This window comes from Desmodus rotundus, chromosome 11 (genome assembly GCF_022682495.2).
Source record: "Desmodus rotundus isolate HL8 chromosome 11, HLdesRot8A.1, whole genome shotgun sequence".
NCBI classification, from domain to species: domain Eukaryota; kingdom Metazoa; phylum Chordata; class Mammalia; order Chiroptera; family Phyllostomidae; genus Desmodus; species Desmodus rotundus.
Window position 1 is genome coordinate 28,337,962 of NC_071397.1, and position 24,585 is coordinate 28,362,546.

Genomic DNA, 24,585 nt, shown 5'->3' on the forward strand with positions numbered 1-24,585 from the left:
GCTTAAGAAGCCTTGGGGTCAACTTGGTGGCCCCAACTCAAGCTATTGACACTAAGGCCAGAGACTGTCACTCTTCCCACCCTCTCATGACCTCTTTTGAGGGTGACAGATGAAGGCCCCACTCATGTCAAGGAACTAACAACCGTTCACAACTGGCGAGCATGTAAACTGCTGGTGAGGAATTAGACACTAAAAATGCATTGTCATTGATACAAACATGCCACTTCTGAGAACTGATCTTACAGAAATTATCTCTAAGAAAGAAAAGGTGTATTTAGCATACATTCAAGCCAAAGAGTGCAAGGAATAGTTGTAAACAATGCACTTTCTGATTCATTTAATGAATTCAGGTTTCAGTGTTGTAGGAAAATCACAATACTTTTGAGCATGGAAGCAATATATAGTTTTCCTGATAGGACACATAGAAGATGCAGTCCTATCAAAAAAATAATAACAAGTACTTTAATATGGCTATTAAAATTCAAGATATTGTGGAGGATCTAATTAAAATAATATGCAAATTCCACTGTGTATTAAAATGCCAGGAAAAATACAGCTGAACAAAAACCAACAACATTCTCATAAACCAGTCATTGGTTGAAAATTATATTTTATCAAGTACACCAACCTAATGAAGATAAATCATGCTGATTTTTTTTCATATTTAGGAAATAGAACTCATTTGAGTTTCCAATATTGTAGGAACTAAAAACAATCAGGAAAGCAATTGAACTAAGTAATGTTGGAAATAATGAAAAAATAAAAATATAATCACTTTTATACCCATACATCCTGAAGACAATCAACCTGAAGTAATAATTCTCACAAGAGCACCTGTTCTTCAAGTTTTAGAATCTAAACTTAGAACCTTCTTCATTCTGAGTTTGCAATGAAATATTGTAGTTTTGTGATGTTCTGTATCCTTTTATGATATCCTATCATGAGGAAATTAAAATCATCCATGGGGATAAAAAATGTGTATGACTACTGATTTAAGATGTAATATCACATAGTCAATATATTATTTACAAAAATCCGAGTTTAATTTGGCCATACTTTTTAAAAGTGAATTTAAATTTCTTGATCAGTTAGCTTCTTCGTGGTTCTAAGTGTTAACATCCCTCAGCAAACCTGCCTTGAAATTCTATTTAGTTTTCAAAGCTCTGTCAGCCCAGCTGTCAGCTGATTTTAGTGTTGTAGGCAAATGTATTTAACTTAATTTTGATGAAGTCCCTAGTTCCTAGAATATTAAGAAATCAACTATTTTATTTTGTTTTTTTTTAATTGGGGAGGAAGACTTGATTTAAAAAATTAGGAAAACTCTCAATTTAGAAATTATATGAAATATATTCTAAAAATGGAAAAAAGCTACAATAATTTTAATAATTTTCATTAAACACCTTTTTACTGTACCTTATCTGGCTGTACTTCGTTTGAACAATTAGTTCTATAATCCCCTCTCCTGATTTATCTTCTGTAATGCTATATTGCATTTCTTAATGTGATAATAAACATATAACATGAAATTTACCCATTTAACTATTTTAAGTGCAGAGAATAATATAGTGTTTACTATATATATCTTATTGTGCAACAAATCTCTAGAAATTATTTCTAGAGAAAAAATTTCTATGAAATTCTATTTGCCTTGAACAACAACTCACCTTTTACCTCCTCCCCCTGCCCCTGGAAACTACCATTCTACTTTCTGTGTCTAAAAAGTGGACCACTTTAGATAATGCATATAAGCAGAATAATATAGTATTTGCCTTTTTGTGACAGGCTTATTTCACTTTAGCATTATGTTCTCAAAGTTCATCCATGTTTTAGCATATGACAGAGTTTCTTTCTTTTGGAAGTTTTTTTTTTTTAATTTGTTTCTAGAGAGAGGTAAGGGGAGGAGAAAGAGAGGGAGAGAAACGTCAATGTCAGAGAAACATCAATGTCAGAGAAACATCTATTGGTTGCCTCTCATAGGAGCCCCAACCAGGCACTGTCCCCCGCCCCCCAAGCATGTGCCCTGACCAGAATTGAACCAGTGCCCTTCTGCTTTGCAGGACAATGCTCAACCAATTGAGCCACACTGGTCAGGGCAGAGTTTCTTGTATTTTTAAGGCTGGATAAGGTTCCATTGTCTGTATAGATCACATTTTCTTTGTCATTGATATCTGTCAGTGGACGTTTCAGATGCATCCTTGTCTTGGCTGTCAGAATAGTGCTGCGGTAAACATGGGCGTGCAAATCTTTTTGAAATTGTTTTTCATTCTTTTGAATCTATATACAGAAGTGGGATTGCTGGGTCATATGGTAATTCTATTTTTAATTTTTAAGAAATATTCATACTCTTTTCCATAGCAGCTGCACCATTTTACTTTCCCACCAACAGTGCAAAAGGCTTCCAAATTCTCGATATCCAAACTTTTAGCGTCTCTGAGCCACAATGGAAGAAAAGTTGTCTTGGGCCACACATTAAATAGATTGCAACACGTAATCACAAAAATACCTCGTGATGTTTTAAGTGAATTTATGATTTTGTGTTGGGCCACACTCACAGCCATCCTGGGATGCACGTGGCCTGAGGGCGGCAGGTTGGACGCCCCTGCTCTACAACTTTGATAAAACTTGTTATTTTCTGGGTTTTTTTTTTTAATAATGCTGTGAAGTTTTATCTTATTGTAGTTTTGACATGCAATTCTCTAATGATTAATGATGTTTACTATGTTTTCATATACTTGTTGGCCATTTATATATCATTTTGGAGAGATATCAAAGTTTTTTTGCCCATTTTTTAAAACTCATATGGTTTTTGTTGTTGAATTTTAGGATTTCCTCAATTTTTCTTGTTATTAACATTTTATCAGATATATGGCTTTTAAATATTCCTTATTATTCTGTAGATTGCCTTTTCACTCTGTCGTTTGTTTCCTTTACTGCATCAAATTTTTACATTTGGTTTAGTACCATTTGCCTATTTTAGCTTTTGTTGCCTGTACTGTGATGTCATATCAAGATGTCATTGACAAATTCAGTGTTCTGAAGCTTTTTCCCTATGTTTTCTTCAGGAGTTTTATAGTTTGAGGTGTTACATTTAGATTTTTAATCCATTTTGAGTTAATTTTGATGTATGGTGCACCCCAAGGGTCCTACTTTATTTGTCTGCATATGGATGTGGAGCTTTCCCAGCACCGTTTGTTGAAGAGCTTGTCCTAGCCCCACTGTGTAAACTTGGCGAGCTTGTTATAGGTGCTTTGACATACATGTGATGGTTTATTTCTGCATTCTCTTTCTATTCCATTGGTCTTTATGTCAGTAACATACTATTTGGATTTTCTGTAGCTTTGTAATATGGTTTGAAATAGAAAGTGTGAGGCCTCCAGCTTTGTTTCTCCTTCTAAAGATTGTTTTGACTATTCAGGGGTGTTTTTTTTTTTTTTTTTTTTAGATTTCATAAGAATTTTAGAATTTTTTTTCTATTTCTTCAAAAAAATGTTACTGGGATTTTGATAGGGATTGCATTAATCCACAGGTCACTTTGAGTAATTTTAACAATGGTGAGTCTTCCAATTCATGAATATGGGGTGTCTCTGCATTTATTTGTGTTTTCTTTGATATTTTCAGCAATATTTCTTTTCTTTTCTTTTTTTTTTTTGCTTTTCTGTGAACAAGTCTTTCACTTCTTTGGTTAAGTTCATTGCTAAGTATTTTACTGTGTTTAATGCTATTGTAAATAGGATTTAAAATTTTTCCTTTTTGGATTACTCATTGTTAGTGTATAGAATTGTGGCTGTTTTGTGTGTGTGTGTGCTGGTATTGTATCCTGTGATTTTTCCAAATTTTAGTAGTTCTAATATGTTTTATTTTTTGTGGACTCCTTAAGGGTTTTTCTACATATAAGGTCATCTCATTTGCAAACAGAGATAATTTTCTTCTTCCTCTCCAATTTATTTGCTCTTTATTTTTCTTTCCTGCCTAATAGTTTCAGTTAGGGATTCCAGTACTATATTGAATAGAAGTAACAATTGATGGAATCCTTGCCTTGTTACTGATTGTTTTCAGTTTTCACCATTGAATGTGGTGAGAGCTGTGGATTTGTCATATATGACCTTTATTTTCTTGAGGTACATTTCTTATATACCTAGTAGGTTAAGAGTTTTTATTATAGAATAATGTTGATTTTTTTAATGCTTTTTCTGCGTCAATTGAGATGACCATGTGGTTTTTGTCCTTCATTCTGTTAATGTAGTATATTACATTGACTGATTTTCATATGTTGAAATATCCTTGCCTCTTGGAGATAGACCACTTGATCATGGTTTATGATCCTCTTAATGTGTTCTTGAATTTGGTATTATGTTTAGAGTTTTTGCATCAATATCCACTAGGGATATAGGCCTATAATTTTCATTTTGAGTAATATCCTTGTCTGATTTTGGTATGAAGGTAATGCTGGCCTCATAAAATGAGTTTTGAATTATTCCTGCCCCTTCAGTGTTTTGGAAGAGTTTAAGAAGAAATTCTTTTTTTACATGTTTGGTGGAATTCTTCAGTGAATCCTTTTTGTCCTGGGCTCCTTTTGTTGTTTTTAGGTGCCTTTTGATTATTGACTCAATCTTACTATTTATAGGTCTCTTTAGAACTTGTTTCTTCTTCATGAATCAGTCTTGGTAGTTTTTATGTTTATAAGAATTCATTCATTTCTTTTAAGTTATTCAGTTGGTTTCCACTAGTTGTTCATAGTAGTCTCTTATAGTCCTGTTCATTTCTGTTGAATCAGTTGTAATGCCTCCTCTTTGTTTCTGACTTTTGTTATTTCAGTTATCTTTCTTTTTTTATTAGTTAGTTTAGATAAGATATTTTCAAATTTGGTTTTGTTTAACACCAACTCTTAATCATTATTATTTTCTTCCTTCTGTCACCTTTGTGTTTAGTTTGTTCTTTTTTCTAGTTCCTTGAGGTGTAAAGTTAAGTTGATGATTTGAGCTCTTTTTGTTTTTTCTTAACGGGGGCATCTAGTCCTGTAGATTTCAGACTCCATACTGCTGTCACTGCAGTCCATATGTTTTGGGGAGTCCTGTGTTTTTATTTTCATTTATTTAAAAATATTTTTTAGGATCTGTTCTTTAACCCATTGATTGTTCAAGAATGTATTGCTTAATTTCCATATATTTGTGAATTTTACAGTTTTACTTTGATTTCTACTTTCATTTCATTGTGGTCATAAAACAAATCTTGATATGATTTCAGTCATCTTAAATTATCTTTTTTGTGACTCCACCTGTGATCTATCCTGGAGAATATTCTGCATGCATTTGAGAAGAATAGATATTCCGCTGCCCTTGGATAGAGTGTTATGTGTGAGGTCTATCCAGAAAAAGTCCAGCCATTATTAATATAATGAGAACGGTGTGCATAACAACGATCTAACCTGGCAGCCAAGGAGAGTGGACTGGAATGTGCATGTGTGAACAATGATGACTTCACTGTACTAGTGAGTGGGGGCAGTAGACATCACTGGGTGAGCATGTGTACTGTGTGGCTATCACATTCAAAATGAATGAGCAAGTAGAGCGACAAATATGCATCAAATTTTGTGTTAAGCTTGAACATTCCTCCGCGGAAACTATTCGGATCATTCATAAGGCTTTGGGGGATGATACAATGAGAGCAGTGCAAATAAAGGTGTGGCACAAATGCTTCAAAGATGGTCGAGAATCTGTTGAAAGTGATCTACATTCTGGAAGGCCTGCAACAGCAGAACACCTGGGAATGCTGAACATGTACGGGCTGCAATCAACAAAGATGGGCGACTGACAGTGCGAGAACTGGAAGCTGATCTGAGAATTCCAAAAGCTATTGTGTCAAGATTTTGATGCAGGATCTTGGCATGAAATGAGTTGTGGCAAAATTCATTCCACAGCTTCTGCTACCAGAGCAGAGGGAGCATCATGCTGTAGTTGCTAATGACTTGATTCAAACTGCTACCAATGAGCCAGATTTCCTCAAGAAGGACATAACTTTGAAGGGGACTAAGGTATCATTGTCCTATGTACAATGTTCCTTGCATCTTGTATCTTCTTAACTAAATGTCTCTATTTTTCATATTGCATGGCTGGATACTTCCTGGACATACCTCATGTATACCTGTTAGTCCAACTGTCAATAGTGTTGTTCAAGTTCTCTGTTCCCTTATTTCTACTATCTGGTTAACATATCCACTATTAAAGTGGAATATCATATTGAAATATTCCACTGTTATTGTGTTACTGTCTTTCTTAAGTTCTGTCAGTGTTTACTTCATATATATGGGTACTCTATATACTATATTTACTTCATATATATGGGTATACAATCCACTTGGAGAATTGACCCTTTTATTATTTTATAATTTTTTTATTTGTCTCTTATTACAGTTTTTGACCTAGTGTCTATTTCGAATGCTACAAGTATGGCCATCCTTGCTTCCTTTTGGTTACCATTTGCATGGAACATTGTTTTCCATCACTCACGTGCAGCCTATGTATGTTTTTACACCTAATGTGAATCTCTTGTAAACAGCTATATTGCATTTTATAATCACTTTTTAACTTTCTTTCAGATAGGATTCATAGGTACCCTAAGTACCTTAAGCCTTTTTAAACATCGTGAAGAATAACTTAGGTCTCCTTTGAGTGAATAACTTTACCCATTTTTAAATGTTACAGATCAAGTAACACAAATTTCAAGGACAGGAAAGACCTTTATTACTCTAGTCATGAAATCCATTTGGCTGTAAGATCTGCTTCCCTAGCAGTGAATACAAATGTGTACCAGCCAGGAAGCATTAGTAGATCACAAAGCCTGACATAACGAGCAAGCTATTCACTTATGCAAATTGGACTAAATTGATAGAATAAATTAAAGCCAATTTTGTACTCAACAGTTTTTTTAAGGGAGGCATTGCATAATTTAAATTTGCTTATTTCTCCTTTATTAATACCATGACATTATATTTTAAATCAACTTGATCAAAAGTTTGATTTTTAGTATGTTTATTTAATAAGACATTCAAATATGTGTTAGCACTAAGCCAAGCATAATGCAAATGAGGATATGTAAATGCTAGATACAAATATTGCCCTCACTGAACTTATCTGGTGGAAGGGAACATGTGTAACATTAATGCATGCTGTGGTAGAAATAGGTCCATGTTAGTAGCACAAAGTAAGGGGACACTCACATAAATATGATAAGAACATCCATCTGCATAAATATATTGGCATGCATTCTTTCCCAATTGTATTCTAAACAAGCTAAGACACACAAACACATATGTACACATATGTACACACAAAACAAAAGCCATAAGGCAGACTTCATCCTCTATGGGCCATCTCCATCAGGCCAGGCAAGAACCTGATGAACCTACCCCAGAGTAACACACCCTGTAGAAGGCTGCTGATCTTAGCTCCTCTTCTTCATCTTGCGTTCCACAGCCCAGGTTCCCAAGGTTAAATTCCCTACCTGTCTATACACACAAAGAGAACTTCATATGTATGTATCTTGACAAATTTATAAAGTTCTGTTTTTCCGGTAAATTATCAACTTATGCAATTGTTAAAATAATATAAAATATCTGTATACTATCATATCCTTCTCAGTGCACCTTACCTTTGATTGACTCATTTAGTCTTAAATGAAATACTGGTATCATGGGAGTGGATCCAATGCAAAGAGGCTCAAGGAAATGGTTGAGGGTGAAGGAGCAATTATCTGTCTTAATTTGGAAGTGCTTACCTAGTAATGTACAATTACCAAAAGCAGTATAATCCCCACTGAAAATTGATGAATTGTATTATCTGTAAATAATGCCTTAAACAAAAAAGAGGAAAAAATTAAATGACTCTGTTTTTGAAAAATGTTGTGAATTCCCCAGAATAGTACATTCTCTATGGAAGAGCAGGTGGTTTATTTCAAATCAAAAAGAAGGGATGAAAATATATATATTTATTCTTCAAAAAGCTAAAATTTCAATGAAATCTTTAAATCTCTAAATAATAGTTGACATGTGGAATTTTTTAAATGTTCTGTGAAAATCTAGATGTGCTGTCCATGCCCATCCATACTGTCGCAAAGGATAAAATTTACTTCTTGTTTATGGCTGAGCAGTATTCCATTGTGTATTCCAGTAGTGTCCCATAGTTCTTTTATCCACTCATCTACTGATGGACACTTGGCTGCTTCCATATCTTGGCGATTGTAAATAATGCTGCAATGCGCATAAGGGTGCTTATGTTCTTGGGAATTAGTGTTCTGGGTTCCTTCAGATATATTCCCAGAAGTGTGATCACTGGTTCAAAAGGTAGATCCATTTTTAATTTTTTGAGATATCTCCATACTGTTTTCCACCATGATTGTCTGCATTTCCACCAGCAATGCATGAGGGTTCCCTTGTCTCTTCATCCTCACCAGCACTTATTGTTTGTTGATTTATTGATGAAAGCTATTCTGACAGGTGTGAAGTAATATCTCACTGTCGTTTTAATTTGCATTTCTCTGATGATTAGTGACGTTGAGCTTCTTTTCATATGTCCATTAGCCATCTGTATATCCTCCTTGGAAAAGTGTCAGTTAAGGTCTTTGCCCATTTTTTAATTGGGTTGTTTTTTTGGTGATGAGTTTTGTAAGCTCTTTATAAATTTTGGGTATTAACCCTTTATCAGATGTATCAGCAAGTATGTTCTCCCATTCTGTGGATTGTCTTTATTTTGTTGATGATTTCCTTTGCTGTGCAAAACTTTTTAGTTGGATGTAGTCCCACTTGTTTATTTTTCTTTTGTTTCCCTTGCTTTAGGAGATATATCTGATAAAATATTGCTACAAACAATGTCTGATATTTTACTGCCTATGTTTTCTTCTACTATTGTTATGGTTTCAGGTCTAACACTTAAGTCTTTAATACATTTTGAAATTATTCTTGTGTGTGGTGTAAGAAAGTGGTCTATTTTTATTTTATTTTTTGCATGTATCTGTCCTATTTTCTCAACACTATTTGTTGAATAAACTATCTTTAGCCCATTGTATGTGCTTGTTTCCTCTGTTGAATATTAATTTACTATAAAGGTGTGGGTTTATTTCTGGGCTCTCTATTCTATTCTATTGATCTATGTGTCTTTTTTTTTATGCCAGTACTATGCTGTTTTGATTACTATGGCCTTTTAGTACAGTTTGATATTAGGTAACATGATTCCTCCAACTTTGCTCTCCTTTATCAAGATCGCTGTTAGGATTTCAGTCATATGTGGAATCTAATGAACAAACTGAACTAACAAGCGAAATAGAGACAGAGTCATAGAGAGCAGGATGACAGTAAGGGAGAGGAGGTTAGGGGTGGAGGAACTGAGCGAAAAAGCAAAAAGGACTCATGGACATGGACAGCAGTGTAGTGATTGCTGGGGGGAAGGGGACATAAGAGGACTAAATGGTAATGGAAAAAAATACAATAAATATTGAATAAAAAATAAAAATAAAATTTCTTTGTGAGTGAACTGTACTACTTGGTAAGATATTCTGAAAGGCAAATGTGTTCCTTACATTGAGCATATTCAGATAAAGAAATGGCCTGTAACTCTCTATTGCTGAGGTGAAAGGTGGTAAATAATTATCAACAGCATTTAGTTACATTTATAGACTACTTGCTTTTATGATACACTAACTACATTCTGATCACCCATCTTAATGAATTTTGAGATAGTCTTAAATGCCAAGACATCACTTTGCAAGAAGAATATTTGGTCTCCTGGAGAAAAAAAACCTGTTTGGTCCACCTTCAGATCAATGCATTATATTCATTTAAAGATTGCCTGCAAGTTTAAATTCATAATCCATCTCTCTCATAGGTGAATCAGGTGTAAGAAATCGAAAGCTCGTCAGTGCTATTGCTTTTTCATCTTTCCCGCATCTAAAATGGTAGCAGTCAGCAATAGCTCCCCCTCCCCAAAATGTTCTAGTTCCACCTGGGTTTTCTTTTTTAATAACAAGAAATACACTGTTCTTTCCAGGAATAGTACTTTAGTATCATGTTTTAAATCTATTTGTCCTATGATATTACTAAGGATACATTTATTTAACATGCTATCCCAACATGTACTGAACAGTAGGAATTCATATTCATCATTAGTCCTTTCTCCTTTTAATCATTATTACTTTGTTTCAGAAATTATACTGTCGTTAATTCCAAAATCATCGTGGTCACAATAAGGCCTGAACCCAAAGCAACTGATTCGTACCTGGAGATAGAACTAGCTCATTTGTCTAACGTAAGTATCCTTCACTTGCTTTTAGAACGTATCTTTTAAAGAACATTAACAGTCATACTTTTTACCAATAAGACCAGAACACATTTCCTAAGCTTTTTAGAGTTGCAAATGTGTTATAAAGATACATATTTATAGAAATGAAATACCACATTATTCTATGCTTTTTCTCATGCTACAATTCTCTTCAGTTTATCTGAGATAACAGCAAAGCATTTACCAGTGTACACATCTGTACTGTGCTCTGAGCTAGACAGTGGGGGAGACCGAGATGAACACGTACCTGTCTCACCAGGCGGTGTGGAAGACCGCCATGTAAATACACAGACTGAATGCAGCGTGGGGCAAAAGTAGGTTTACAGTTGTTCATATGGAAATAATACAATAATTAATAAACAATAAAGAAATCATAGACACAAAACACAGTATGGTGATTCCCAGAGGGAAAGGGTGGGAGGAGAACTAGAAGAGGCTATTGGGGGAGTGAATGGTGATGGAAGGAGACTTTACTTGGGGTGGTAAATACACAATACAATATGCAGATGATGTATTTTAGAATTGTACACCAAAACATATACAATTTTGTTAACCACAGTCACCCTAATAAATTTGATAAATAATACAAGAACAAACTCTATGTTTCACCTACTCATAACTGTAAACCTACCTTTGCCTACCCTGCATGCACGAAGCAATAGAAGTCGCAAACCTAAGACAATGGGGAGTGGTTAGCTCCAGGGTAGGAGAGTCGGTGGGCAGCGTTGGAAAGTGCTAAGCTGGAGGTCAGAAACGGCTCTTTATAACTGCCTGTGTGCTCCAGCGATCTAGATCTAAATCGCCCATTTCAGAACGACCACAACCCTCTCTCAAACCCATCCACTTGTGACAGAAATTCTTTGGATTGTGTTCAGTCCTTATGTAGATATTTAAAATACATAGCTTATCCTTTATATATTCACTTTGAATACTTAAACCATTGATGAATTGGGACAAGGAAGGTGATTCCCACTAAGGCTTTCCTCATTATACTCTTATACATCCCATATTAATGTGAGCCAGGCTGGTGTGTTGCACTTGCACAGGATTTTTGTTTATTCCTTGCAAACTTTCTGTGAAATTGATTTTTTACATACAAACAGCAGAAGCACAAGGTGAGTGTCATTTTCCCAAATTGATATACTTAGTGAATGACATAATGGAATTTATAATCACATTCATTGTTTTACAAAACCCATCTATTTTCTGCTATTTAAAAATTTCTGATATTCTCTAAAAAAAAATCAGCCTTGATTTTATTTAAAAATAACAATTATCTTCCTTGTAAACCATTTTTTACTAAGCTGCTTCAGGCTTCCTGATGTTTAATGAAAACCTCATATCTCTCAGCAATAGCTTTTTTTAATTAATTTATTTATTTTTATTCAGTTACAATTGTCTGCATTTTCTCCCCTTCCCTCCTCCCCACCCCAGCCAGTCCCACCTCCCTCCCCCACCTCTAGCCTCCCCCTTGATTTTGTCCTTGTGTCCTTTATAGTAGCTCCTATAGACCCCTCTCCCCACTCCCCTGTGACTATTGTTACAAAAATCATAAGTAATATTTAAACTATGAGGTCCTTTCCTACTGCTGCCATCCTGATCCTATCAAAGTGTGAGAATGTGTTTCATCTCCTTGATAACATCTACTTACTCAAACCTTAAAGTAGCCACAATCTCATCACTGCACTGAAAATTGGGAAATAATTTTAACACTCTTTTGACTAAGGAATTTATTTCTTTGTGTGTTCAAAATTTGTTATAAAATATTTATTTTCTTATTTGTGTTTTTATTGTTTAGCATGGTAATGTCTATTCAGTTATAAGTATTGATGAAAAATAGTAAGAGATACTAATTCCATGAATTGCTTACTGTAAAAGTAATAGTGTCGGAATGCATTTCATGATCCATATTTCTTATAAAGAAAGCACCCTATAAATGAACAAAACTCTCATACATAAAGATACAATTCTCATTTAGAATTTAAAGACCATGTTAATTAAATGATATTTTGTCATAAGTTAAAAAAAGAATACTTCAAAAATAGTGTTGATGAAACAGTCTCACAATTTAAATTCAATAAAATTATTTTAAATTATTAAATTTAAGCTTCGAGCCAAGCTCTTCTCTTCTGGAGGCTTACTTGGACAGCCAATTTACACAAGAGGTGAAGCATGTAAAAAATACTTCCTGCATATGGAAAATGATTGCACAGAGAATACACCTATTAAGCACCAGCTAGATAATGGAGTGCAATGCAAGTCAGACTCTAAGGAGGGTGAGATAATTTTCAGAAGTCCCTTAGAATTAATTGTCTTTCAGTGTTTTGAATGAGTTGACCAGATCCCTCAAACAATACTATATCTGCTTCAGAAGGCCTAGGTTTAAGAGAATATAGACAAATCTATTACAAAATAGGCGGGAGGAGGAGAGGTTTACACTGGAGAAGAAAAGGCTGCGAAGTGTTCCTGCCCATGTCCACACCCCCGTGCCTCACCTGCCTGTGCCTGCCCTCGCGGCCACCCAGTTAACAACCTCACGGCACAGCCTCTCACGCACTCCCTCTTCCACATACACCCATTGCACCGTTCCATGCGCAATACATACGGTCCTTAATGCTGTACTCCTTTGCATTTCTAATGCTTGTTGTATGTATACTTACCATTCAAATTAGATTTGGGGAATGCTTTATTTTTCCCTGAGGGAAGGAATATGTGGCTGATTTATTGAGTATCTTAATATTTATTACCAGTCTTGTAAAGAAATGCTCTAACACAAATCAAAGCCGAGAAGACAAACAATCCAATTAAGAAGTGGGCAAAAAACCTGAGTAGACACTTCTGCAAAAAGAACATACAGAGTGCATGTAGACATATGAAAAAAATGCCCAACAACACCAATCATCAGAAAAAGTTCAAATTAAACCTCAATGAGGTATCACCTCACACCTCTCAGAATGGCTGCCATCGATAAATCAACAAACAACAAGTTCTGGCGAGGTTGTGGAGAAAAGGAAACCTTAGTGCATTGTTGGTGGGATTGTAGTCTGGTGTAGCCACTGTGGAAACAATGTGGAGTATCCTTAAAAAAATAAAAATAGAAATGCCTTTTCAACCAGAGATTCTACCACTGGGAACGTATCTGAAGGATCTCAAAACACCAATATAAGAAATAGATATATATACACCCCTATGTTTATAGCAGCGCTATATGCAATAGCTAAGATGTGGAAACAGCCTAAGTACCCAACAGTAGATGAATGGATAAAAAAGCTGTAGTACATTTACTGAGTGGAATACTATGCAGCGGTAGAAAAAGAAAAAAAACTCCTATATTTTGCAACAGTATGGATGAACCTGGAGAAAATTATGCTAAGTGAACTAAGCCAATGAGTGAAAGAAAAATACCACATGATCTCGCTTATATGTGGAATCTAATAAACATAATAAACCAATGGTCAAATAGTGCCAGAAGCTTAGATACATAAAACAGACTGACAGCTGCTGGGAAGGAGGGGGGATGAAAGATGGTGAAAGGATTAACCAAATAACATTCATGCGTGATCCGTAGACACATACAACAATATGCGGTTTAGCTTGTGTTGGGAGAAGGAGGAGCTCAGTGGAGGCGGGGAAAGGACGAAAAAGTGGGAACAACTGTAAGAGCATAAACAATAAAAATAAAACTAAAAAAAAAAGAGAGACAGAGAGATGTCCTATATACTAATTTTAGTGTATTTCCATTGAAGAGATAATCTAAAGAGCCTATACTGAAATGTAATAGTCCACTAAAATATGAAGAAAAGACATCTTAAATATGAAAATTGAAATTGATTTAAAAAGCTAAAATTTCATCATAATTATAATTATATACATTGAAATGTATCATCATTGTTATTGCCTTCAAAATAGAACTATTTTATATATGACATATTTCTAATATTAAATCAGCCTACTTTCACCAATTTTCTGTCAAAATTATCTGCTATACTTTTCTGAGCTTAGAAAAGGATAATGACTTGCAAATTATATCTGTTTCATATACCATGTGGGAAAAAAGGAAGAATGGGAATTAATAGTTATAACGAGTCTAGGGGAAAACCTGTTCAATTTTTCCAAAGGAAATGTGTTCTTTTAAAAAGCTTTTTAACACATAACATTTAAAGTGTGTTAAAGACATGAAGGCCTTTGGGAGCTGGGAAAAATTGGTACTAGAATATGGAATTTTGAAATTCTAAATTGTATTTAGTCAAGTCGGTTGCAGTTTTAACAATCTTATAAATAATTAATAGTCCATATGCTATCCTGAGATTTTTGGTTTATGGCTTTATCATCATGACCTATAGAATCAGGGTTTGTGGTCTTTAGCGCTTAGGGATAACAACTGGTTCCTTCGAAGAAATACCAAATTTGCTTTTCCCAGAAAATTAATTTTGTTTTTCATTTAATATATTAACTTTTCTTTAGTGTGACATTGTTAGACTCTCTAATGCATAAGGAAATTTAAAAATTGTATTTAAAGTTGTTATTGAGACCTAGGTAAGTATACTAGAATGGACCTACACATACACCTACCCACCACGAGGATGCCTGGGGTCTGACAGGTCTGAGCCTGCTGTGACTTTTTACGGTGGATAACAGCCCTATATTTAAAAATTAGAAGAAGAAGAAAGTACATGATTTTAGTTATTTGTGCTTTATTAACTTTGCAAGCTCTAAAATGCATTACGTTTCCAATTGAAAAGTCCTTCTATGGTTCCATTTCTAGTGGAAAGATGGAGTGGACGGGGCTGGCCTGCAGACTCTGCAGTCTAAACTGCTCCCTTTCAGGGCCCAACAACTCACCAGGTTTGTGGGTAGTTCCCAACGTGGTCATATTCATGAAAGATCTCATGAGGATTTGGACTGGGTGTTTTTTTTCAATATTTGCTTGCATGTTAGTAGGGTCAATCTAACAATTTAAGGAGTTTGTTTTACATGCATGAACTAAAATTAATCATGGGCACTAGTGGAAAACACAATGGAAGACTGAAGTGAATATGCTTGTTAACACTAGATGCGCATGGAAAGCAATGAAAAGAGATTCCAGCATTCATCAGTGGGTATTTTCATGACTATCAAAGGCTGATAACAACATAAGGAATTAAAAATCACTTGACAAAGCTTAAAGCCTGGTCTATGCATCTGTAATTTGTACAAAGGGATGTTTGTCTCCTTTACTTTTTAAATTATTTTCTGCCCTTGGTTTTGTCCATGTGGAAGAGCTTTCCAATGTTTTGCCTATGGAAAGCTCTTCGTAACTTTTACAGGAGAGCCATGAAATGCTAACCAGACAAGCAGAGTGATGCGCTACCAACAGCTGGAATTGAGAGAAAATTGTTCTCTATGTACAGTTATTTTTTTAGGGGGCATGTCCTAAATTCTAAATTTCAGTAAGCATTCTTCTCAATTCATTTCAAATTCAGTTTAATTTTATTCATAATACATAGCTAATATTCTTCAAAAATTTTAGAATAAGTGTGCTATTGTTGGAGCAAGTGTTGGCAAACATTTTCAGTTAACAATCAAAGAGTAAGTATTTTAAGTGTATGAGCCATGGTGGTCTCGGTCCCATCTACTTACCTGTGCTGTGGTAGTATGAATGCAGCCATAGAAAACATGTAAACAAATGGGTATGAATGAATGTATAGATTATACATTTTATTTTCAAAAATAGGTAGCACTTAGGAATAGGCATAGGACAGCAAAGGGGGGAATTTGAGACAACTGTAATAGAATAACTATTAAAAAATAATTGAAAAATTTAAAAAATAGTAGCAGGCCAGATTGGTATCCTAGTCTGAGAGGTTATCAATCCCTTTATAGTAAACAGAATAATAGCCCCCAAAGATATTCACATCCAAATCCCTTGAACCTGTGATTATGTTATGTTACGTATAAAAAGTGACTTTGCAAATGTCATTAAAAGTAAGGACATAGAGTCTTTAGGGTTTTCTATATACAATATCATGTCATCTGCAAATTATGACATGTCTGCCTTTGCGATTTGGCTGCCTTTTACTTTTCTTCTTGTCTCATTGCTGTGACTAGAACTTATAGTACTATGTTGAATAAGACATGTGAAAGCAGATATTCTTATATTGCTCCTGATCTTAGGGGAAAGGCTTTTAGTTTGGGGCCATTGAGTATGATGTTGACTGTGGGTTTGCCATATATGGTCCTTATTAGACTAAGGTCCTTATTATATGTTCCCTTTATTACCACTTTGCTGAGAGCTTTAATTATAAATGGGTGTTGGGTTTTATAAAATGTTTTTTTCCTGCATTATTGATATGATCATGTGATTTTTATCCTTCATTTTGTTTATGCAGTATATAGCATTTATTGATTTGCAAATATTGTACCAACCTTGCATCCCTGGAATAAATCCAACTTGATTATATTGTATGATCTTTTCAATGTATTTCCAGACCTGTTCTACTAATATTTTGTTGAGGGTTTTGCAAGTTCACCAGAGATATTGGCCTATAATTTTATTTCTTTGCAATGTCTTTATCTGGTTTAGGAATTAGGATAATGCTGGCCTCATAAAATGAGCTTGGGAATCTAATCTCCTCTTGAATTTTTTTGGAATAGTTTGAGAAGGACAGGCGTTAGTTCTTTGAATGTTTGCTGAGATTTGCCTGTGAAGCCCTCTTGTCTGGGGCTTCTGTTTGCCAGGAGTTTTTTGAGCACTGCCTTTTTTAGTTGTCATCAGTTTTTGCAACTGATTCCATTTTTGCAAAATTGTATATTTCTAGAACTATTTCAGTTTTGCAAAATTGTATGTTTCTAGGACTATTTAATTATATTTTCTTACAATCTTTCATATTTCTGTGGTATCAATTTTTATTTCTCCTCTTTAATTTCTGTTTTTTTGGGGGTGGGGGGGGTCCTCTCTTTATTAGTCTGGTTAAAGGCTTGTCAATCTTGTTTATCTTTGCAAAAAACTAGTTCTTAGTTTCATTGATCTGTTTTATTGCTTTTATCGTCTCTGTATCATTTATTTCCTCATCAATGTTTGTTACCTTCTTCCTTCTAATTACTCTGGGCTTTATTTGTTCTGAGCTAGCTCTTTTAGGTGTAGGGTTAGACTGTTTATTTGAGATTTTTCTTGCTTCTTAAGGTAGTCCTGTATTGCTATGAATTTCCATCTTAAGACATCTATTCAGTCAATGGTGTTAGGAAAATTGAACAGGTACATGCAAAAAAAATGAAACAAGACCACCTCCTTACACCATACACAAGAATAAACTCAAAATGGATTACAGACTTAAATGTAAGACTCAAAATAATAAAAATCCTAGAACACATAGGCAGTAAAATGTCAGACATTTCTCATAGCAATATTTTTTTCTGATACATCTCCCAGGCAAGGGAAACAAAAAATAAATAAATAAACAAGTGGGACTATATGAAACAAAAAGTGTTTGCACAGCAAACTATCAACAAAATAAAAAGACAGCCCCCTGAATGGGAAAACATATTTGCTAATGATACGTCTGATAAGGGGTTAATATCCAAAATTTACAGAGAACTTAACACTAAAAAAACACACAAACAAACAATCCAATTTTTAAAAATGGGCAAAGGACCTTAATAGAGACTTCTCCAAAGAGGCTGTACATACTGCCTGTAGACATAGGAAAAATGCTTAACGTCACTAATCAGAGAAATGCAAAGTAAAACCACAATGAGATATTACCTAACACCTGTCAGAATGGCTATCATCAGTAAATCAACAAACAAGTGCTTACTAGGATGCAGAAACAAGGGAACCCTCATGCACTGTTGATGGGAATGCAAATTGGTGCAGCCACTGTGAAAAACAGTATGGAGTTTCCTCAGAAAATTTAAAATGGGACTATCTTATTATCCAGCAATTCTACTTATGGGAACATATCCAAAGAAACCCAAAACATTTATTTGAAAGAACATATGCACCCCCTGTGTTCATCGCAGCACTAATTACAATAGCCAAGATTTGGAAGCAGCCCAAGTGCCCATTCGTAGATGAGTAGATTTAAAAGCTATTGTACACTTACACAATGGAATACTACTCAGCTATAAAAATAGAAGGAAATCTACCTTTTGCTATGGCATACATGAACCTAGAATGTATTGTACTAAATGAAATAAACCAGTCAGAGAAAGACAAATATCATATGATTTTAACTATATGTGGAATATAATGAACAAAATAAACAAACAAAATAGAAACAGACTCATAGATACAGAGAACAGACTGACAGCTGGGTGTTGGGGAGGGGGCCTGGGTTTAGTGCTGGGTAAATTATGTGCATGGATTAAGCAAAAATAACAAAACTCAATATGGTGACTATCAGAGGGAAAGGGGTGGAGGCAGATAAAATTGGGTAAAGGGGGTAATAAATGGTGATGAAAGAAGACTAGACTATTGGTGGTAAACAAACAATAGAATATGAGGTCTGTCTGGAAAAAGTCCAGCCATTGTTAATATAATGAGAATACTTTGTGCAACATTGATATAACCTGCCAGCCAAGGAGAGTGGACTGGAATGCACATACATGAAAAATAACAACCTCACTGTACTAGTCAGTGAGGGCGGTAGACACTATTGAGTGAGCATGCGCACTGTGTGGCTATCACATTCAAAATGACTGAATGAGTAGAGCAAGGAATCTGCATCAAATTTTGCAGGAAGCTTGACCATTCCTCCAAAGAAACTATTTGGATAATTCAGAAAGCCTCAGCTATGGGCAACTAGTGATTGGCAGCTTCATCATGACAACATGCTTGCTCATTCATCATGCCTCATGCTGAGTATTTTGGTGAAACATCAATAACCCAAGTGACTTGCCCCACTACAGCCCAGATATGGCACCCTGCAACTTCTGGCTGTTCCCAAAACTAAAATAATCTTTGAAAGGGAAAAAATATTTCAGACTTTCTATGAGATTGAGGAAAATAAGACAGGGCAGCTAATGGTGATTGGGAGAACTGTGTGAGGTCCCAAGGTGCTACTTTGAAGGGGACTGAGGCATCATTGTCCTATGTACAGTGTTTCTTGTATCTTCTTCAATAAATGTCTCTATTTTTCATATCACATGGCTGGATAACTTCAGGACAGACCTCATATACAAACAATGTATTACAGAATTATACACTTGAAACACTTAATTAACCGATGTAATCCCAATAAATTCAAAAAATACATATATTAAAAAGAAGTATGGACATTGAGATGGGGAAAATATCCTTGATTATCTGAGTAGGTCCAATTTAATCATATGAGCCATTAAAAGTGGACAACCTTTCCCAATAGTTATGGTCAGAAAGAAGCAACATAAAGACTCAGTTGCCACTGCTGACTTTGAAGATGAAGGAAGAGAGCTGCAAGCCAAGGGATATGGTCTCTTCTAAAAACTGTTGCCATCCAGGAAGGAAATGTGCACTCAATCCTGCAACTGCAAAGAACAATACTGCTGATACCTGAATAAGCCTGAACATGAATTTGTCCCCAGGTCCTCCAGAAAGGAGCCCGATTCTACCAATGCTCTGAGTTCAGCTTCTTGAATCTCTTGAGCAGTGACCCAGACCTCTGACCTACAAAAACTTCAGATAATGAGTTTGTGTTTTTCTATGCTGCTAATTTGTGACAGCGGCTATAGAAAACTAGTTACCCTGTATTGGAGCATTGCAAAATTAGTTTCTGGATTATAAAGATATATATGTATACATTAATAGTGGCATTTTGAATCAGCTATACTATAATACTAATAATATATTACTCGATAAAAATCAGTTAGCAACTAGAGATTATAGTTCCTCCTGCTGATTATTATATCATCATTTTAGGAACCTGATAGAAGGAATCATCACCAGACAGGCCAGTGAGAATGGCCATGTAAAGTGGAGGCAGATCTTAGGGAAAGTTACAGGAAGCCCTAAGATAGTACCACCTGGGCAGCCACAAGAAGGGCCTGGTGGAATCGGGTGTTGGAGGTCAGGGACAACTCTGACAATCACAGTTACATTGTACTCTTGAAGCAATTTAGCCGAACTTCTCTACAGGCAGCTGCTAGACTGGAACAGTGAAAAACACCCTGCCAGCCCTTGTCTTTGCCTCAACCACATAAAAGTATTATTAAGACACATTATTCTATCATCTTAACTATAAAAGGGAAAGGCTTAAGGTGTATGTTGTATACATAAAGAATCTAGTTATTTAGGTATTTGTTTCTTAAAGTTACTTTGTACTTCAACTCATAGAAAATACTTGGAGAGGTTTTGTCCCATTTTTTGTTGAGCAATGCACCCAACTCCTGTGCAACCATTGTTACAAATGACTAATCATATATGGGTAAGACACTCTAAGGTATATACCATATTTTGCCTTCTATGATGCACATCCATGTTTTTGTGTGCATTATACATGGGGTTATTATACCCATGTATGTAATCATTATGCCCATGTATAATGCACATCCTTATTTCTCCCTCAAAAATTTGGGCAAAAGAAGTGCACATTATACACAGTAAAATACAAGAATGTGGAGGCAATGATTTTCTTTGTAGGATACACATATGAATAATTACTGATAATGGTTCTACTTTTTACTGTTTCCCGTATGTCAGAAAGTATTAATTGAGAAATAATGTATATTCAGGTTAGTGATATATCTCAGAAATTAGAGAAGCAAGCTGTTACCTCATCCGCAGAAACAGTGTCATCTGTTTAATGTGAGCTACTGAGTAACCATATAGCAGAAGCTGATTAAAATATGTGCCCTCTCCATGTGTTCCCGTGAAATAGCTGCCAGCTCCTCGAGAGGAGCTGTGTGACATGAATGTGACTCGTCCTGATAAAACAATATTCTACATTGCTCACTTCAGTGGCCTTTATGCCTTTCTGGTTTAGTTAAAGCCAGCTCCTTCTTTTCCATCTCCTTGATTTGACGGGTTCCAAATGTGATGCTTTCTGTAGAACCCTTCAAAACCTCATTCAAAAATGTAAATCCATTAAAAAATTCTGTATCTCCATGTTCCTATTAAGTAAGAACATAGAATTGCATTTTCAATGAGGCTCTTTATACTTCATATACCTATCAGCCATCCCCTCAAAAAAAACCAAGAGACTAAGTTTTAGTTACTTAAAAATACTATAATATGGAAAAGTACTTACCATAACCTTCAAAAGAAGTTTGGAAAATATTCAACGGACTATTTCCTGTTGTTGAGTTTCATATTATATCTTTTTCAACGTTGTGTCATTTCCATGGGAAATGTACCACACTTGTAGGGACTGTGAAGCTATTTATAACTTGGGACATAACCCGAAAAGGGTTCCCTCTCGTTGATCATTGACCTGTTGTAGATATGACTATGGAAACATTTACATTTACTAAAATCTTACTTCACCTAGCATGCATTGCTGAGATTTTTTAAATTGTGTTTTCTCAAGTAATTTGAAGATTATAAGTAGATATAAATTAGTCTTTTAGGATCATGTTAGTCATTTGGAACTGTTCTCAAGGAATTCCTAAAATCTATTTGTGCAATTATATAATAATGGTGATTAAACCTTAGTGGAGAAATAAGCCTCGCAAAATCCAGGTCATTTTAATGTAATGCCTTCATGTCTAAAATTTTGAAAACTAAAGAGAGATAATCTAGTGAACAGTCTCTCTCCCATCTACATTCAAAATGTCACTGTGCAATTTACTAGAAGACATGACAGAGAGAATATTCTTGGAATGTCTGAGTCACAACACTGGAAAGGATGAAAAGTTACGGTGAAGTCACTGCCCTTCTTCGTGTCCTTAAGATGCTTTTTCTATTTGTGTGTCTGGCCATCATAGACAAAAGGGTATTTTTGTTTCAAGAGGATTATGAAAAGTATAAGAAAGTTAAGAAGTGCCCAGATTCAGAATTTACTATGGCATATGAGCCCCAAGCATCTGAAAGTCTGAAGAAAAACAAAGTAAATGAACCACATTATTTCTGTTGTGTGTGTTTTGAGCAGTACTTCTCCAAATTTGATGTGGATGAAAATTACTGGGGTGGGTTAGAATGAATGAGCCCAGTTTAGCCCTAATCTCAAAATTCATGGAGCCAAGGAATCTACATTTTTTTTAAATAAAGCAACTCAGTTGATTCTAGAGTAGATCCAGAGAAAACACTTTTTTAAAAAAAATGTTTATTTAAAGCCTTTTGTTTTTAAGGTTGTTCAGTGGAAGAATATAGGATTGGGCATGGATTGGAAGATAAAATTCTGGTTACTTCTATACCTGAGAATGTTAATAGACAGACAAAGGTGTTGGCAGTGTGAGCTTCCATTGGAAGCTTTAGAAAGCACTTTTAATGCATTCAGATATCAAGACTGTATTTAAGATTGCATGTGAATTGAATTTTTCAAAACTTAAAAAAACACCAAAGGTAATAAGAGACACTTGGTCTTCATTCATTTTTATTGTGACTTTACCCTTACCTTTTCTGTAGCTACCTCCCTTCAGACCTCTCTGCTCATATATTGCCTTCCTAGTGAATCCTTCCCAACATACAAAGTTTCAGTCATTCATTTCCCAGCCTTTCCTACTCATTGTGATTTGCTTTTCACCACAACACAGATTACCATCCAGCATATTATGTATGTGCTTGTTTATGGTTTTTGTCGCTCTCCCTTACCCCTTCAGTATAGTTAAGTCAATGAGGCAGGATTGTGTTTTGTTCAGTGTCGTATTACCAGTGCCTCCAAGGGTACCTGGAATGTAATAGGTGTTTACTAAGTGATTTTTGCATAAATAAGTAAATGAATAAAATAACTTTTGATCATCTTTTTTTGCTTTCCTTGCTGACTTCATTAATTTGTGAGTTTTTTTCATAGTGAGATATATTTAAAGTGTTCCATAGGAAAAAAAATAGATTAGAAGAGATTTCTGAAGGAAGAAAAGGATTTCACTATGAAATGTCCTTCTAGAATCATTGAGATCAAACTAGAAAGGAGCCAAATCCTCTATTATAAATAAGAAAAAAAGAAAAGTTGTGCAGACCAAATGAAAAGAGAGAGCCACCCACATAAATATATTGACAAACTTAGTGATATATTTTACCATAAAATAGATATATTGGTTTAGGTTTTTTTTGAACAGAGAAGTAAAAGAAAATAGCAAAGACTGTTAGAGACACTTAAAAGTGGTATATCGGATATTTATGGTAATTAGGAAATTTGGATCATGCTACATTTTTAAAATGTTTAAAAGCTGGAGAGTAGAAATGTTTAACAGGAGTTCAACTATCCTGTTTTTAGATGAAGTCAAGAAAAAAAAAATTTTCTAAAAATGTGTTTTTTAAGAATAGCATGTTCTTCCCAAAAGTTTTCAAACACATGCAGTTTTAAGATTTTCTGTCAATTATATTGACAGCTTTGTAAATTAATGTTCTTTAGCCTACTTCTCTCATTTACCCAAAGATTTTTTTTTAGTTTAATTCATTTCTTGAATCTACTTCTATACCATGACTATTAGCCTCTTGCTGGTAGCATTACAATTTTGCTACTGCTCTCTGTTGAGTTGACCATCTCCTGTTATTGATTTCCTGTAAATTCCTCATAATACATCTTGTAGGAGAGTACCATTGAGAAAAGTACCTGAAAATTATAACAAATGTTTTGCAAGAGGTTTCCCAGTAGAAGCTTTTAGGACTTTTTTTAATGTTTTGGATTAATTTATCATGGGTTTTTTTTGTGTGTGTCCCATCTCACATTCTTATATATATTTTAAATTATTTAATTGTTTTTCAAGTACAATTGTCTGCATTTATCCCTATACCACTCTCCCCCCACCCCAGCCATCCTCACCTCCTTCCCCTGATTCCAAACCCCCTTGGTTTTGTCTATGTATCCTTTATAAATGTTCCTGAAAACCCTTCCCCACTCTCCTCCCATTATCCCCTCCCACCTCCCTTCTCTTACTCTCAGGTTGTTCTTAATTTCAATGTCTCTGGTTATATTTTGCTTGCTTGTTTATTTTGATGATTAGGCTCCAATTATATGTGAGATCATATGGTATTTGTCTTTCACTACCTGGTTTATTTCACTTAGCATAATGCTCTCCAGTTCCATCCATGCTGTTGCAAAGGGTATAAGCTCCTTCTTTCTCTCTGCTGCGTAGAATTCCATTGTGTAAATATACCATAGTTTTTGGATCCACTCATTTGCTGATGGGCACTTAGGTTGCTTCT

At 35.0% G+C, this 24,585-nt stretch overlaps 1 protein-coding gene across 2 annotated transcripts in view; it reads left to right on the forward strand.

Moving 5' to 3' along the window:
• Positions 1-24,585, forward strand: part of ADGRB3 (adhesion G protein-coupled receptor B3) — a 693,569-nt gene that overhangs the window by 365,548 nt on the left and 303,436 nt on the right. For both annotated transcript variants that reach the window (XM_053914265.1, XM_053914266.1), the window contains exon 14: positions 10,193-10,295. In XM_053914265.1, coding sequence (XP_053770240.1) covers positions 10,193-10,295 — 103 coding nt within the window. The remainder of the gene's footprint in view (positions 1-10,192; positions 10,296-24,585) is intronic.